Here is a 19,201-nt window from a genome sequence, read left to right as displayed (position 1 = left end):
ACACACAAAACCGGGGTGGTTTGAAAGCTCAGCGTTGCTAATAAACATTTTAAATAATTTTTATAAACTGGTCAACACTGGTCAACACAGCTTTATTTCCGGCATTGGGTGCATTGGCTAAAGCCGTTTTTTGAGCAGTGTTGACCAGTTTATAAAAAAATATTTAAAATGTTTATTAGCAACGCCGAGCTTTCAAACCACCCCGGTTTTGTGTGTGAAACCCTCGTGCAACTGTGAGTACCATTGACATTTCTCTGTGATACATTTAGAACGAACAGTTTGTAAATAACCAGTGCTTCAGAGTGAATGTTCCGATGGCTAGTTAGGTCGGGCAAGTGACTGCTGTATTCAAAGCAAGGCGTGCATCAGCAGTCACGAAAGGGGCTAGCTATATCAACTGTCAAGCTGATGCAAGCGAAGCAAGACAAGATTTCTCTTCCATTTGTATCTGAATATACTATTAGTCTTCTTTGTCTGAAGGGTTCATTTAAGTCAGAGCACTAGGTGTGATGGCAGCTTTAACATCGTCATTAATGTCTTCTTACACAGTGAGTGTTTTTATAACTCTCCTCCCACTCTCTTGTACAAGAACCACCTTCCCATCCTCCCTCTCCTCTCTTGTCCTTTCTCTCCTCCCCTTCATCAGGAGGTAAAACCCCACCACGCTGCCCACCACTGCCAAACTAATGGCCAGAATCACCGCCCCCAGCCCCAGCAGGCTTGACGTCCTCCCCACAGAATGATGATTCAGTTGGTCCCAGATTCCCACAGCCACCACACTCAAGCCAATAAGAGTTCCCCAAACTCCAAAGGCCATCATGCAGGATCCCCAGGATAGTTCAGCTCCCCCGGTCACCACAGTGATGCCTGCCACTGAAACGACCCCACCCGGCGGTAAGGTCACTGTTTCAGACTTGGGGTCGTAGGTCACCGCGGAGATGGACGCTTGCAGAGCAGAGGGATCCAGGGTTTCCATCTTTGATGTCATGGTTGATTTTATTCCTCGTCACACGGGTGAAAATATGAGGTATGTTCTTCTTACAGCTCTCTCTTCTCACTGTCTTGAGTTGTCAGCCCTGGCCTGCGTCCAGTCTTTTGGCATGGAGCTGTGATTTAGAAAATAAGCATATATAATGAAACATTCACATTTGTCTATCAAAGGAGAAAATAACCCAACTTGTTGGCTTTAGGCTATGTTTCAAAATGTAACACCACTACACCATTTTTATATTCTCTGATTAAACAAACAGGAAACAGTTGGATGTGATATTTATAGAGAGAACTTTAGAATTACCTGAGGCCAAAATGTCCTTTCTTTAGGAAAACTTAAATGAACTTAAAAAAAACAAAAACAACAATGCATTTTTACCGGGAAACATTTTAAATGATGACTTACCTAAATGTTGACCCACAAGTTTGCCAATCAGTGGAGATTTTCTTCTAGATGAATGCCCTCTAAAGACACAGTTTATTCCAGATATGAATCTGCACAAGAGGGTCGTGAGTCAGTCAGACCTTAAAGCTGTAAACCTTCCCTGTGGCGAGGCATCGTAGAAGTGGGGAATCCAAGGCTCATTCTGTTACCTTTTTATCAAAGACGTCACGACCTGAGGCCCCAGCGAGACGCTGGCGGTGGTTGTGATGATTGTTGTTATCATTTGTTTGTTTCCCCCTCGTTCCTTGTTTTCAGTAGGAAGGTCTCGTCTGTCATTATGCGTCATTATGACCCATTAACTGGTATTTATCTAGGACCCCCTCCCTTCCTCTCTCTCTCTCTCTCTCTCTCTCTCTCTCTCTCTCTCTCTTGGGTTGTGTCCCACCATGGCATTGTTTGGGTTGACTGTGGATTTTTCCTCTCCAAAACATTTTCTCTTCTGTTTCCCTCTCTTTCCCGTTTCATGGGTAGTGAATTTCATGTAATTTCTTTTTAATAAAATAAAAATCCAAAGTATCAAAAGTATCATTTATTAAGTTAATAAATATTATTAAGTTATATTTCTAGAATTCTGTAACCTTACGTAGATTACTTTAGCTTTGAAACTATTTTCAACCAATCTTTAGGTAGAATATAGCTTTGAATCTATTTTTAAAGGGATGTTTCACTTTAGCAGAACTTGAGTCATGTTTCAGCAGTTACCTCTATGTAAGTGCATCTATAAGTTAGCTAGTGACCACTGCTGTCCCTGTCGTCCGCCGTCAACGCCACCATTCCTCCCAGATGTCAGGCTCCTCATTCACTGCATTCATTTTGGGGACCTAGACCATATCATACTTCTGAAGTATAAACAAACTATAGCTGTGCAGATTTAAATGAAACAGACAATTCTGAGTCAAAGGTATGTATTTGTTTTGGCATTTGACAGATAGATTGCCGGTAGATGTTTGCATGTGCTGTGTCATGTGTATCTCTATAAAATACATTACTGTAAAGTATGTTTGTACTTCAGAAGTATAATATTTAGACTTGGTTCCCTAAATGAATGGAAGTGAATGAGGAACACCTGGGAGGAATGGTGGTGTTGACAGCAGGTGACAGAGACAGCAGTGGACACTTGCTTATAGATGACAGTCAATTAAATACCCCTTTAGCTATCATGAAATATATTGTTTGAGAAATACTTTTACCAAACTTATCTTTGGTCTTTGTTAAAGTTAAACTTTATTTGTCCCCAAAGGGCAATTGGTTGTGCAGCACAAAGTGCAACATAAAAACAAACATGAAATCACATTAATAAAAGTAACACAGACACAGTAGCACTGCATCAATGAACATTAACCATCGAAACATCAATAAGTACAATACAATGATGACCGCTTAACTGACGGTGGCACCGTCCCCCTGCATGAAGTATGACCAGCATACAGGGGTGTAAAAAGTACCCAGAAATTATACTTAAGTGAAAGTATGGGTACCGTCTCAAAATCTGACTCAAGTAAAAGTCAAAGTATCTGGCTAAAAACACACTTTTTGTAAAAGTAAAAAAAAGTCCTACTTTTAAATGTACTTAAGTAGGCTACTAAAAAGTTAAAGTAAATTATTTTTTAAAGGGATAGACCAGGGGTCTCAAACTCATTCCATCGTGGGCCAAGTTTTCATTTTAACTATACATTGCACCAGGTGATTTAGTTGAAGAGGTGAGCCAATTAGTGAAATCATCAGCTGGTGTTTAGGCAAGGCTGAAACCACGCATACACTCTGCCCACAATGGAATGTGTTCTGCGATAAACAATGCTGAAATGAAAGAACAGAGGACACTTTCTTTTGCATTAAAATTATTTAATGCACTTCTCCATTGAAAGTAAACTAACATGGACGGCATTCACATCACAGCATGAATAATATCACAATATTAAAAACAGAATGGTGTATCCTGAATAATATCACAATATTAACCACAGCATACTGGATTATCCTGAATAATATCACAATATTAAAGGCAGAATACTGGAGTACCCTGAATAATATCACAATATTAAAGGCAGAATACTGGAGTACCCTGAATAATATCACAATATTAAAGACAGAATACTGGAGTACCCTGAATAATATCACAATATTAAAGACAGAATACTGGAGTACCCTGAATAATATCACAATATTAACCACAGCATAATGCGGATCTGACTGTCTATTCTTCTGATAGCAGGTGTTTAATCAAATATCCCCGCTTTCTAGTCTTGCACAAGGACCAATCAGCATGGGTATGGGCGGGTTCATTTTCCATTGATGGGGATTTGATTGGCTGTTTACCTGCGGTCACAGGATTAATAACGTTAATGTTAGTTCGGCCAGATAAATAATTACAATATACTAATTAAAATGGTTGGACCTGTGAGATTTGTACTTTGTACTTTGTAGGTCTGCATTTTAAATGTAAGGAGTAACAAGTATGTTTGTTTTTTTCTCTGAAATGTAATGGAGTAAAAGTACAAAGTATACAAACCTAATAATACTCGGGTAAAGTACAAATCCCCCAAAACAGTACTTAAGTATTGTAACGAAGTACAATTACTCAAGTACTTTACATCCCTGCCAGCATAGCATTATAATCAAAATACATCAACAACATCATCCAGCAGCAACATGATCAAATGTATTTATGTTTTCTCATGTGAAACACCTGTAATTCAGCAAAGCAAATATGCATGTTTTAGTTCAGATTTATTGCTTGTTGTCATGTCACAAGGGGAACACATGAGCGTTAATTAAACAATTAGTTGTTCCTTTTGCCTACATTGAGGTGTCTTACAGTTTGATGTATGTAAATAGACTCAAGTGACATCATTGTGCTTCATAACCGGCTTGATGTAGTCTGTTACACGCACGCACACACACACACACGCACGCGCACACGCACACACACACACACACACGCACACACGCACACACGCACGCGCACACGCACACGCACACATGCAGAGAGAGAGAGGGAGAGAGAAACAGAAAGACGGAGAGTACACATTGTGAATGGCTTAACATTTACAACTGTGCTTCAAAAAAAGACATGAAAAGAATGAACCTAATCTAGTTTTTGTTTTATATTTATTCTTTGTTGTTTTAGGGTTTAACAGGTTTAGAGTGAATGTATGTTTCAGTGATGTGATAGAGAAGTGATGTGAAGCAATGTAAATTAAATGTGTGACTTCAATTAATTTGCAATGAATTAGAAACAGGGAATTGCATGATTTTTGTTTTTATTAAAGGTTATTTTCTGGGTTCTAATCAATGGTAAATGGCTGCATTTATATAGCGCTTTTATCCAAAGCGCTTTACAATTTGTTCCTCACATTTGACCCATTCACTCACACATTCTCACACCGACGGCGAAGGCAACCATGCAAGGTGCCAACCTGCTCATCGGGAGCAATTAAGGGGTTAAGTGTCTTGCTCCAGATAGAGGTTCAGATCAGATATACCCAACAGAAGAAGAAGAACCAGATCTAGTGCCAAGGTCCACTGTGAAAATCCCAACCCATAAAAAGAAACACAGATCAACCCTGGCTTAGAGAGCATGATAGGCTACAAGTCAGGTGGCATGGATTGTTGTGAAAAGGACATGGTTCCCTTGTGTGGGCGTCGCGTGACAATGGTAATTGTAATTGGCTCAGTGTTGGATAGTGCGGTACAGGGCAGGCATTGGATAATCCAATAGATCGACTCTGGGCATATTTATAGAGCAGAGAAAACTGTGCTGTAAAAGGTAGAGGTGAGGAGGAGGAGGTGAGTGAGGAGGAGGGAGAAGGGGAAACTAATTCTAGGTTATATTGTCAAACTATATTTTAATCCAATAGTTTATCGTGCAACTTTTCTTAATAACTATACTATGCTGTTTCTATATTTGAATGCAAATGTGCAATAGCCAAGTTACGTAGTATCCTCACCACTACGACTGTGCTAAATCTGTCTGAAACAGGTGAGAGAAGGTAATGTTGATCAAGTTAATCAAAGAAGACACAAAGTAAACAGCTTGGTGACCATAAGCATTGGCAGGCCTGCCACAGGGAGCGCCAGGGGGTTTCCCAGTGGGTTGGCCTGCTAACGACAGAGCTGTTGGAAGAGGATCAGATAGATTGTACAGACCAGGAATGGGAAAAAGCGTGTTATTATTAAGCACAAACATATCTATTAATAGTATATTTCAATGTATTCAATATTATTCGTCTATGAGAATGTATGTATTCAACACTAAATAAATTAAATCCTAATATCCCAGACAGTTGCATACAATGTAGAACAGAGAAAGGAATTGCTTTCGGAAGTGCAAACACATACAAGACTTTTGGAAAGGAGTAATTCCAATTTACAACATTCCATTGTATTCTTGGTCTTATTCCAGAAACATTGACGCTAAGAACTTGTGAAGAAAAGTTGGTTAATCTTTGCCTGATACATGTGAAACGGCTTATTGCCAGAAAATGGAAAAGTGTTTGTTCATCTTTGAACATTTGGATTAATGAGCTTTCTTATAGCGATTGAAAGGCTTACATACACAATCAATAAAATATGGGATTCATTCCTTACATTCTTGTATCGAGACCTAATAACCTTCTTAAAATTGACATTTAAATGATAAATGGTGCATTTTTTATTTTATATATAGCGCTTTTATCCAATGTGCTTTACAAATGTGTTCCTCACATTCACTCTCATTCAGACACCGACAGCGGAAGTTGCGCACCTGCACATCGGGAGCAATTAGGGGTTAAGTGTCTTGCTCAAGGACACTTCGACACGTTGCCTGGGAGGAGCGGGAACCGAACCGGGAACCTTCCAATTACCAGACGATCACTCTAGCTCGTCTCTAGCTTGCAACACTATCACCGACATCTAAGAAGGGAGATCCCCCCTTGAATGGCCCTTCTAAGATTTCTCTCCTCCACATTGCCTGTGGTGCATTTTTTCCTATTGCTAGGTTTTAGTGAGTTTTTCCTTAATTTATTTAAAAAAAAATTGGACTTTATGGTGTTTTTGTTTTGTTCTTGATTTATTGTGATGTTTCTTCTTGACTTGTTTAAAGAATACGTGTCCGGCCCATGGGGACATTAACGTGTGTTGTCGGGCCTTACAAATACATTTGATTTGATTTGATCTGGATAGTCTGGATCTCACACCTATACCCTGTATTCTTTTTAATCATAATATTTGTTGTTATATTTATAATTATAATAATACACTTAATTTGTATATGTAGACACAAAATAGACATCTATAGATTTTGATATATGTCTGTGTTAAAATGTCCAACCCAATGATTTCCATTGGGAATCGTGTAAAATAAAAGCAATGCATGAAATGCAGACATAGAATGAGTATAAAAATAGACAGGATAAGAGCATTGCAATAAAATATACATAAATTAGCATAGAATAGACAGGGTAAAATAGTGCAATAGTACAGTGAGGTTCTCATCTACAGTACAACAATCACAGTCTGGATGCAATTTGCCTTATTTGTCACATTTCAATTGTTTCTCCTCACTTTTGAATTTTCCATGTTCTTACTGTGTTTTTACTATAGTGACATTTATATGTACAGTACTTCTACAGTTGTTCTAAATGTGCTTTAGAAATACAACTCACTTACTTACTAATGATTACTTTAACTAGGTTAGGAGAACGTCCAGGATTCCCTTTGAGAAGCCTATGCAGATGGTGGTTCAGACTTAGTTGCCCAGTGGTCAACTAAACCCATTGAAAGGCCATCACTGAAATAGAAGAGACCCCTAGATAACTGGCCCCTCATGTGGGCCATAGCTGAACTGCAGAGGAAAAGAGATGGTGAGCACACCTGAGGGGTTAATAAGGTCAAAAGCTCAGCCACCTTAAATCCGTACTAAGAGACTTACAAACTGTCAAAGGTAGCAGCCTAAATCCAACGCCTCTTCCCTTCCCTCTAATCATCGCTCATTCTCCTACTGTTATCCACCCTGCAGTCAATTGCCCTTCCCCAACTCACTCATCACTTCATCCTCAGTCCACACACAGGTACTGTATGTCTCTTGACTTTGTCTCCGTTCTCCCTCATTCTGACAGGGTGTAGTTCAAATGTAGCATTTAAAAATATATATTATTATACTGTATATATATATATATATTTACTCTCTGTTTTTGACAATATCCCTCACAATTACTTGGAGGACTCTCGCAGCCTGGATACGTAAGTGAGGCCAAGTCAGTCGGCGCAACGGATTTTACAAGAAAGAGAGAGAGGGTTGACTGACACAGTAAAAGAGGCCTAGAGGAGCTCCCGCCACGAAAGATCCCCAAAGACAGCAAGCGGCAGAACGTTGCCAACACCATTTGACACAGTCTGTCCATAACTCTGTGTGGAAATACATCTGAGGCACAGGGAAAGTCCATTGCCATGGGGAATGCCACTACCAGCACAATATCCAAGGAGATCCTGGAGGACCTGAAGCTCCACACCAAGTTCACCGAGCACGAGCTCTGCCAGTGGTATGCTAACTTCCAGAAGCAGTGTCCAACCGGACGCATCACTCCGGAGGAGTTTGAGCAAATCTACGACCGCTTCTTTCCGGAGAGCGAGGCCAAGTGCTACGCCCAGCACGTGTTTCGCTCCTTTGACACCAACGAAGACGGCACGCTGGACTTCAAGGAGTACATCATTGCGCTGCACATGACCTCTACGGGGAAGACGACCAGGAAGCTGGAGTGGGCCTTCTCACTGTTTGACGTGGATAAGAATGGATACATCACCAAATCAGAAGTATCAGATCTCTGCCAGGTGAGCTGGAAACTCACGAGGCAGGCAATAGTAATAATGATGAAGGAATATACTAATGAGCCTTTTGATAGCTTGTATATGAGGATGGGGTAGGGTGGCCTGAAGGAGCTAATGATTGAGATATTATGATGAAAAAGAGGACAGTGATGGTTTTGGTCATGGTTAGAGGCAGGTTCCCCTATAGGAGTTATTGGTTGTTCATTGTTCATCTTGTGGCCTGCACATTGAGCAGTGGCATGTCACACGTGAAAGCATTTAGCTTCTTCTGAAAAATATGATTAATCAGCAAACATTTATTTAGACTTTATTTTATTTATTTATTCCTCTCCGAAACACCACCCGAAAGAGATTTGGAGAGAATTATACAACTACTTTGGGGGAATAGACATAACTCCCATAGATTTAAACTTTGCTGCTGGTTTGAATGTCCAGATCATCAGATGGTCTGCAGAAGATAAAGGAGCAACCCCTCTCCTAAGGCACAACAATCTTTTCTTTTCTCTGGGGAAGACCTTCCATTATAATCATGAATAGATTAACTTTAGGGCTGTCAACTTACTACCAAAGAAGGAACAACAGGTGGCCTGAAGGGTTTGCTGTGCTGTCACTTTACCTCTTAAACAGCCTCTCTTAGTCAGACATGAAATAACACCAAATAACCCTACTGTATCTCCATGGCCCATAGTCCATGGAACGTTAACCTTCTGTTGTATGTGACTTGCACAATCTTAAAACAGTCAACAAAATGTTGAACTTGAATCTTTTTAGACTATTTACCAAACTTGATCATAACAATGGTCTGAACTGAATAATGCGTAGTTGTCAGAGCAGAATCTCTTACTTATATTTGACTTATGTGACTCGTGTCAGCAGTCTCTGAAAGTTATTTTTCCTTGCTTTTATAGACAATCACTCAAAATCAGCAACATTACAGAAAATGCAATAATTTGACAGGAATACACAAAGGAAACATATCTGTGAAATAAACAACATTTGGAACATTATGATATGTTTAATATCCTGGCAAGCTGAAAGGTAGGCCTACTATGTGTGAGAGTATTCTACACATAGACCAGACAGCTCTGAAACAACATCACACTATCTCCTATCCTCTCCACTACCCTCTCCTCTTCTCTTCTCTTCTCTCCTCTCCTTTTCACAGATCATTTCAATATTTGATCAGTATACGGGACAAGGGAAGTCCTGTATGGAAGAAACCAATGTAGCCCAATATATATTAGCCCTGCTAATACGGGACAGTTGGCAACCATAAGTATTACCATGTTCCTGGTAAGCAGCCTCTGCTTGGTATGTAGGTCCCAATCCTAATCGTCTATTAGCAAGCCCATTTGAGCCTCACAATCCTCATAATCTGTGTGATTATAGGTTTTAGTCCTCAGACAATTGTAGGCAATTCTACTTTCTCTTATCCCAGTACTGCTGTGCTCATGGAGGGATTGGTCTGACAGTCTAATTTACATACCAGACACCATGCTTCACTTGTCCAGTGATTTATGATTATCATCATAAAATAAAGGTTCAATCTGATGAGAGATGCAATGTTTCTTATCTTCGGTTTCAGAAAAAATTCTCAGATCGAAATTACACTGGCTGGAATATCTGGATCTTAATACGATAGGTGAGAGGTATATCAAATATTCAAAATTATTCCCGCATTTTATTTCACACAAATTTGGTTGCGGAAGTCAGTTTCTGTTCCAGTAATAAGGCACGTTGGGGCGGGGCAAAGCTGTTTTGCAGGCTGTGATGTATAGGCGTAGAGGCAGCTCTCTGTGTGTGCAATGTGTGCATATAGCTGGATAGAGCTGCATGGTACTACAGGGTACTGCATAGTGTTACAGTTCTGGAAATTAGTTTAAACCACAGAAGATGACTGGAGCAGGGTGGGCCAGGCTAGTCAATACGGAAACAGGTAAATAGGGTTGAGTGTACTTGTAATGTCTGTCTGAGTCAGGGACAGGATGCACATGTCTTAACAGAAAGTTGGACAATGTTCCACCGTCAAACATATAGGAAGTAAACTAACCGGTGCTACTTATTCTCATATTATTGTCCCTTAATATTAAATAAATAATCTTCTATTAATTGCTCCCCCCTATCCTTGTTAGCCTACTTTACAAATAAGACCCGGAAATGGGTTGAAAAGAGTTAAATTACTTTACTTCACGGTGTCTGTGCATGTATGTTTAGTAGGGCTGACCCCTATTAGTCGATTAGTCGACTAATCGGTCGAAAGGAGCCGTAGTCGACTGGCCAACCTCTTAGTCGAATATATAAAAATATATATATATATATTTATAATTTTTTTTATTTAATTTTTTTTTATCATTCTTTCCAAAAGAAAAGAGGCCTAGAAGCGTGGCTAACGCTAATGGCCCGCATACCAGAGGCTAACTGCCTACGAAAACAGGCACAGAGGTACTGAAAGAGGATTTCACCCATCTAATGAACACACTATAGACAAATATCAAGATGTATCCATCAGTGGACCAATTGCATGCTTTTGCAGAGGACAAGAAGCCTTCAGTCGACTCCTTCAGACATTAAGCACCCCCCACAGCCCAAATGGAATGATAAAAAAAAAAAAAAAATTAAAAAAAAAAAAAAAAAAATTTTTTGTCGACCAATAGTCGACTCATAGTCGACCATCCAAATCCTTAGTCGGGGACAGCCCTAATGTTTAGTCACTGTGTCCATGGAAACAACGATGAACACAGCCATAAAGGTAAAGATACGCTGAAAAGATTTACTTTTCTGATAACTATATAACTGCATAATATTTTGTTATTTGTGATACTAAGTGATATTGTGATATGTTTGAACATGCAATTCAAAGTTATTCTCACATTTTATTTCAAACTAATGTGCTTGAGGAAGTCAGTTTTGGTTACAGTAATAGGCACTTGGGGCAGAGCTGTCTTGCAGGCTGTGATGTACAGGTGTAAAGGCAGCTCTCTGCATGCTTCTATTTTGGGCAAGATTATCATTGGTCAAGACATCCACTGGTCATCTGCGTTCTCCCAGCCTGAACCAAGCGGAGCACGAGATGGAGAGGGAGAAGAGGGAGGGGAGAAAAAGACATCTTGGTATTTGGGACCATGGCCAAAGTCTTGGAACTAATCCAATTAAATGTGGGAGATGTTAATGTCCTCTCTATGTGGGCCACTGAGGGCAAAGTGTAGTCACATACAATCTGCTCGATGCTAAGTGGCAGAGGACATTCGAGTCAGACTAGAGTCACGACTTATATGATATACGGGACTTGGCCGAGAGCCAGTGGAGGTGGATGAGGGTGGGGGTGATGTGCTGCCAGGGCTTGGTGTGAGTGAGAACCCTGGCAGCTGAGTTCTGCACATACTGGAGCCTGTTCAGGATATAGTTATTATATCACTACGCTAAGAGGCGTAGTTCTGCCCAACGTGAAGGCAAAACCTGTCCACAGGAAATCTTTAAGCTTAATTAAGATAGCTTGACACAGCTAACAGTTCAGTACAGATACATACAGATTCAATTGACGCTATCGCCGTGAAGCCATGTACAGCGTGATGAACGTCTATGACATTGCTAGGCGACCCAACTGAGCCACATGTTCCCATTCTAGAATGTCAATTGATTATGACACGTTGCATCTACTGCTTTATATCTATGGTTCCACCTCTGCTAAGTGGCTCTGTACAAATGAAATATGGGGTTTCTTTGGAAAAATATTATAATATTATTGTTGTAGATTGCTGAATTGACATTTTCGGTGATCCTAATTGAATTTCTCTCACATGACATTTCATAGCCAAGTTTCTCAGGACCGCCAAGAGTTTCTGTTGTATTGCACAGCCGAAGGCGTATTCGTTTTGATGGACTTTGATATAATTCCATGTGGTGTTGTTTTATTGATCCGCCTCACTAAAATGATATCTAACAACACACTGTAAGGCTCCTTGGCTCCCTGCCTCTCTCTAGTGGTCAAATGCGTTAGTTCAGCTTGTCTTTTTCTATAAAAATAAATTCTGCATCATTATATAACACACATCTCATACCTGCCCCCTGTTTCTCAGGCCATCTTCAAGCTGATCCCCAAGGAGGAGCAGGGCAAGCTACCGGCCGACGAGAGCACGGCTGAGAAGAGGGCCGAGAAGCTGTGGTCTTTCTTTGGGAAGAAAGACAACGGTAAGGGGCAACACATGCACATGCACACACACACACACACACACACACACACACACACACACACACACTAGACCCATACAGTTAATCAGAGGTCATGTGTGTGTGTGTGAGAGAGAGAGAGAGAGAGAGAGAGAGAGAGAGAGAGAGAGAGAGAGAGAGAGAGAGAGAGAGAGAGAGAGAGAGAGAGAGAGAGAGAGAGAGAGAGAGAGAGAGAGAGAGAGAGAGAGAGAGAGAGAGAGAGAGAGAGAGAGAGGGGTGTAAGCCTTTATTGCCTTTGCTCAGCAGCTGTTCCTATATCCTGTAGGGCAGATTACACAGATTACATTTTACATGTGGTCTATCAAGGCATCATCTGCTCTTTGGCTTAAGAAGCAGTAGTACAAACAGAAAATCCACCTGGTAGCAAATTCCATGTTACAGCATCATTTGTGTCATGCGAGCAACGTGCCGTGAGAATATACACAGCATGCAGTATGAAACTTCAGGGCTTATGGCAAAGACTGTGGTGTATGTGGTCATGTTGTCAAAGCACATGCTAAGCCCCCCCCCCCCCCCCCCCCCACACACACACAGTAACATCTTTCTTTCTCTCCCACCAGAACGATTGGCGGAAGGAGAGTTCATCAAAGGTGTGACTGAGAACGAAGGAGCCATGCGTCTCATCCACTATGAACCCGTGCAAGAAGAGACCAAGAACTAGAGTCCTCTCCTCTCTCCTTCCTCTTCTTCACCTCACTCTGTGTCTCTACCTTTCTCTCCTTTCTCTTCTTCACATCACTCTCTCTGTGTCTCTATCTTTCTCCTTCCTCTTCTTCACATCACTCTCTGTCTCTCCACCTCTCTTCTCTCTTTCCTTCCTCTTCTTCACCTCACTCTCTGTCTCTCCACCTCTTTTCTCTCTCTCCTTCCTCTTCACCTCACTCTCTCTGTGTCTGCACCTTTCTCTTCTCTCTCTCCTTCCTCTTCTTCACCTCACTCTCTCTGTGTCTCCACCTTTCTCTCCTCTCTCTCCTTCCCCTTATTCACATCACTCTCTCTGTGTCTCTCTACCTCTTTCTTCTCTCTCTCCTTCCCTTGTATAGTGGCTGTTCCCGATGTGAGCCTTCCTTCCCTGCTGTGGCAATAACCCCTTACCGCATCATCTGTGTCAATGCTGTATCTGTAAGCAGAGGAGCAGTCTGCTTTGTGTGATATTACCTAACGGTATTAATGTTTGTGAATACATATAGGTCATTTTGAGGCATATTGTATGCCAACCACAACCAAGATACGTGATACGAAGATCTGTGTTTCTGGTAACTAGCATGGTGTGATATGGATTTTTGTGGACTATATAACAATATGAAAAATAACCTGTATATCTATATGTCTATATAAACTCTCTATGTATAATCTACAACTATATTTACACTAATCTGATAATGGTAACATTTTAATTGCAATTACAATTAATTGTAAAATTTGTGAAATTGATTTCACAGCCTTTTGTAACTGTAACCCAAGGGGGATCAATAAACTATGATCTAACGAAATGGCTGCTTTTTTATATAGCGCTTTTATCCAAAGCGCTTTACAATTTGTTACTCACATTTTTACCCATGCACACATTAACTAACACATTCACACACCGACGGCGGAGGCAACCATGCAAGGTGCCAACCTGCTCATCGGGAGCAATTAAGGGTTAAGTGTCTTGCTCAAGGACACATCGACACGCTGCCCGGGAGGAGCGGGAATCGAACCGGGAACCTCCGGATTGCCAGACGACTGCTCTACCTCCCGAGCCACTGTCGCCTCTATATAAAAAAAGCAGCCATCTAACGAAGATACTATGTTATCTTATGTTATTGTAACCCATGATGAGAGTAATGGCTTCCTGGGACTGTTGTGAATGCAAACATAAACACATCAGATGGTCTGAAAAGTCTTCAGATACATGCATACGCTGTCATTACACCACATCAAGAGCTCAAATGTGATGTAGATATAACATCAAATACTTCTAGCTAAGTTAGTTGTAGCCTGAGAGTTTTGGACTTTTATCCTGAAATTGTCTTAAACCTTTATAATCAAAATGCTGCACTGGATTAAAGGGTTTCTCATAAAAACTGTGCATTGAAAATCATTCCATTATGTCTATCATAGAAAACAATAAATTCTTCTTTGACCCAGAAACATACTCTGTGTACTATAGGAATGTGGGATGCCAAAAATCCAATTGACAGAAATGGTGCTAAAGGTCTTGTTTTTATTTATGTTTACCTTTATTTACCCAGGGTAGGTTCACTGAGCACAGGTGCTCTTTTTCAGCAGCGTCCCTGCTTCACACTCACAAAGTTACATTCATTCACACCTGGGAGCCGTCCAGTACAACCACAGTCTGACACTGTTGGCCACTGAGCAACTCCACTGGAGCAGTTGGGAGTTAAGTGTCTTTCTCAAGGGCAGTTCAGCGGTCGGTATTGAAGGACGAGAGAGAGGTATTCATTCACTTCTCCACCCACATTCTTCCTGCTAGTCCGGGGGATTGAACTGGTGACCTTCCAGTCACAAGCCCAGTTCTCTAACCTTTAGGCCACCACCGCTCCTTAGTGTGCCCCCCTAAATGCTTGCGACAGATAGAGAGAGAGAGGGATTAATGGGAGAAATGTGTATTTCTATACACGCCCTATAAGTGATGTGATGTTTTTAACCACGCAGACTGCACTTGTATTCATGTCATTGCACTCTGCATGTTTATGCACGCTGGCATTTCTCTCCAAGCTCATTCCGTGACCTCCCACACCACCCCTCCCTCCCCCCTCCATCCGCCCCCCCCCCCCCCATCCCTTCATACTCCTTACATCTCTCCTCAGTCCCTCGCTCCTTCTTGCCATCCCACTCGGGATTACTGTCATAATCTTCTTTTTAACGTTGCCAAACATCTTTATATCTTCTGTACATGTCTGTCTTGTGTGTTCTGTGCATCTGGCGACATATTATATTGTTCCTCGTATCATCTTTGGGCTCCGCTGTACAGTATGTGCTCGCTGGGCCTCCATCTACAATCTACATACTTTATCCACCTAGGTAGGTAACAACTGGACACCAGATAGCAGAGGGAGGCCTCTCTGACCTGAAACCTGAATTGACTTCACTTTAACAAAGATTTATGTGGAACCGATACAGACACAGAGAGAAGAGATGGCCAATTGTAGTAGGGGTGAAAAATGGCTTACAATTCTCCCCTCAGCCAAATCAGGATGTATAGGCCATTATTCTATCTACAGGGAGAGGCTGTTCTGGGGTATCGACAGGAGAAATGGGATCCGTTCCGACCAAGCAGTGAAATTAAACATTAACGTGGCCGTCATCAGCTTATAGTCCATGTTCAGCTGAAAATATAACAACAAATAACACACAGACAGACATTGGTTTCAATTTCGTATTGTTAAGAGGCACTGAGAAATTATGGAGAATTGTGCGTATTAATGTTAGATGTACAATCATGCACAGTACATTGGCCATACATGCTGATGTGTCGAGTGATTTTGCCTGCATAATACCTTCCAACCTGGTTGAAAGGCAAAGTGGGAGAGGGGAACAACACGGTTCCATAATGTTATCTCACATTGATCCTTTATCCCAGTGAGGTAAGTCTTTTTTCATTTCAGTTTTTCACACTTTAAAAGACGACAGGGTTTGTTTCATTCGCTTAACAAGGAGAGTCAGCTCTCTCCACGGCTTCCTCCATCTCGTCCATCTCTCTCTCGCAGTCTTCGCACCCCTCGGGTCCACAGCCCCCGACCAACACCAGCGTCGGCACGTCCCCGTTGCCCACCCTTCCCATCACGCCGCTTCTGTCCGGAGCCCACAGCGTGTCCGTCCTGCCGTCCGGACACTGCAGTAGGCCACTGACGGAGTAGAGCCCGCCCCCTGCGACCACGTCATCGTAGGAGGGGGCCTGCGAGGCCGCTCTGACCTCCTCCAAACGAAGCCTCTGTTTACGCCGGATCTCGATGATGGTCTTGGTGTAGGAGTTGAGGGTGACCACTGCAGCCCCCATGCAGCAACTGAAGGACACCCAGGCCAGACTAGGAGGGACAGAGGGAGAGCGGTTACCAGGAGAGAAACACTTTTAACACTACACCATATCTTATCTATTTATTACACAAATATTTGCACTACATCCATACCTCATTGTTTTTTTGTACTTCATTGTTTGTATTTTGTACTTTAGGTTGTACTTTAGTTTGTATATTGTATATTTTGTATAGTGTTTGGAGTGGACTTTATTCTTTTAACTTCTTTACCGTATGAAGCACATTCTCAGGGCTCATACAGAACCAAGCATTTCACTGTAATATACATGTACCTTATGTGATAAATAAAACAAAACTTGAACTTAAACTTGAGAAACACCTCAACGTTGTATAAAAGAGCAAGAGGTTTCACTGGAATTATTTATTTTTTATTTTTGAACAAATGTTTTTTTATTTTCCCTTTTTTAACATGAAACAAGACAAACAATACAGTAACAGTAATAATCAATGATAAATCACAGGACAATAACAGAAATAATAATAACAATAATGACAGTCCAGTAATTAAATCAGAATGAATGTAGATTAAAAGACATAAAAATAATAAATACAATACATGGGCTCTTGCTCGCTCTTCCACCCCCCCCCCCCTCAGGACCCCCACTTGGACTATACATCCACTACTTCATTTAACATCAGAAAATTACAAATTGATATGCGTTCCTTTATCTTCTCCACCACAGCTACCCAGACTGCTATGCTGGCTTCATTAACACCAAAAATTCGTGCAGTGGATATCTCTAGATAAATCACATCGAGATAGGTAAGAACCCATACCTTTACATGTACAGAGGTCGATAACTGAGAAACATCATTCAACAACAATACAGAAGGCAGTGTAGGTATGGTCAGAGACAAAAATTCTGATCATTGAGTGGTGACATTTTCCCAGAAAGTCTTGACAGGAGGGCATTCCCAATACATATGCATATACAGTGGTGCAGTGGTAATATGGGAACTGCCCAAACGCCACGTGCACGCGCGCTCCCGCACACGCGCGTGCACGCGCACAAGCATACATGTTCCCTCGGTTGCGCACAGAACAGATGATTATTATGCATAAATGTTTTAAATGTAATTGTAGTTACAATTTCTTTAATTGAATTAACTTAAACTAGAAAAGTAAATACAAACTAAATTAACAATGTAACTTAGAGTTAGTTTACAGAAGGACAGTTTCCTTCAGAGACTGAAGCACAACTTAATGTCTCATCCTTCCAGTCGGGACCACAGATCAAGCAACCCCCCACCAATTGGTACAGGGCTTGTATTTTGGTTTGGCTCTTCTCGTTGTTATGCTATCGGTATCCTATTATTATGCAAAGTCTAGGTGATAAGTGCCGGCCGGGTACTTGCAGCACGGCGCGACGAGTCCAGTGACAATTGTGAACGCATTTTTGTGTGCGCGCGTGCACATCCGCGCGCACTTCTGCCTCAGTGATCTACTACAACGGCGTGTAACCGTGTGTGTGCACGACTGCATCGCTGTGCATAATATATGTACCAATAGCATCGTTTGAACACAAGGAGCATTGAGAGTCCGGTCTGAGACCCATTAGGTGCAATCGTCTAGGGGTCAGGTAAGTCCTATGAACAAAATTAAGATTAATCTGTTGGTGATCTGGGTTGCGTGATGATAGCCGAACATTTTCCCAGACTGCATCCCAATCAAAATCTACTTCCAGGTTTGGGATATCCTTCCTCCAAACAGAGTCTAGGGGAAGGACCTTATATGAGGACGTAAGTAAGTGGTGATAAAAGTCAGAGACGAAGCCTCTCGACGTCTCCTTGTCATAAAATAATTTGTGAAATCTGTGGTGCTCAAGTGGAATATCTAATGGGACTCCGTGAGCCCTCAAAGCTGCTCTTTTTTGTAGATAGAAGAGATAAGTGGAACTGGTGAGGTTAAATGTGTTGAATATATCTCGATAACTGCGGAGACCATGGTCATCGAAGATATCCCCCAATGTGTGTATGCCTTTCTTTTCCCATCCAGGATATCTGATAGTTTGTTGTGCAATAAGGATTAAATTGTTATTAAATAGGGGAGAATGCCTGTGCCATTTATGGTGGTTAGTACACTTTTTCTGTGTGTCACGCCATATCCGGATCACATGTGTAATAAGAGGGCCAAATCTCAAGTTGCATTGTTTAATTGATAAGTTGGTGTACACTATATCCTGCACTCTATGTGGTGCCACCATGTTCTCCTCCAGGATACCGATGCTTGAGAATCAAACCAGGTGATCAGTGGTCTTAAAGAGAACGCTTTAAAGTAATAGTTGAAGTCTGGAAAGGCTAAACCCCCGTCGGATTTATTTATCTGTGCAGTGGATCTTTTTAATCGTGGACGTTTGTTGTTCCAAATAAATGTATATGCAGCGGAGTGTAGTTTTTGCCAGTAACCAACGGGGGGGGGGTTGTGTAACGGCAACATCAAGCTGATGAAGTTAATTCTGGGCAAAACATTCATCTTAACTATTGACGCTTGGGCCTGTAATGAGTTTTTTTTTTTTTTTGACCACCTGCCGAAGTCATTTGTGATCCTGTCTAGCAATCCGGAGTACTTCACCGTTTGGCTTATACTGTAGTAGGGAATATTTCAACTCCAAGATATCTAAAGTGTTCTACCATGGGTATATTTGCTGGGAGGGTGGTAGCCTTCGCAGTCACATTGAGTGGAAGGAAG

The 19,201-nt window shown here is 41.4% G+C and overlaps 2 protein-coding genes across 2 annotated transcripts in view; one reads left to right on the top strand and one right to left on the bottom strand.

Annotated features, from left to right (window-relative positions):
• Window positions 1–913: 913 nt before the first annotated feature.
• On the top strand, window positions 914–14,496 carry LOC311246309 (visinin-like). The gene is made up of 5 exons (XM_084336459.1): window positions 914–1,027; window positions 7,434–7,485; window positions 7,649–8,245; window positions 12,319–12,430; window positions 13,030–14,496. The coding sequence occupies exons 3-5, from the start codon at window positions 7,865–7,867 to the stop codon at window positions 13,128–13,130; spliced, it is 594 nt and encodes a 197-aa protein (XP_084192585.1). The 5' UTR covers window positions 914–1,027; window positions 7,434–7,485; window positions 7,649–7,864; the 3' UTR covers window positions 13,131–14,496.
• A 1,628-nt stretch (window positions 14,497–16,124) lies between these two features.
• Window positions 16,125–19,201, bottom strand: part of LOC311246794 (germ cell-specific gene 1-like protein) — a gene marked incomplete at both ends in the record, with an annotated part of 30,115 nt that continues 27,038 nt past the window's right edge. The window contains one exon of the mRNA XM_084337044.1: window positions 16,125–16,503. Coding sequence (XP_084193170.1) covers window positions 16,125–16,503 — 379 coding nt within the window. The remainder of the gene's footprint in view (window positions 16,504–19,201) is intronic.

This window comes from Notolepis coatsorum (genome assembly GCF_963971535.1).
Source record: "Notolepis coatsorum genome assembly, chromosome: 19".
Taxonomy (NCBI): domain Eukaryota; kingdom Metazoa; phylum Chordata; class Actinopteri; order Aulopiformes; family Paralepididae; genus Notolepis; species Notolepis coatsorum.
The sequence above is the reverse complement of the archived record's forward strand: the minus strand, read 5'-3'. Positions and strand labels throughout refer to the sequence as shown.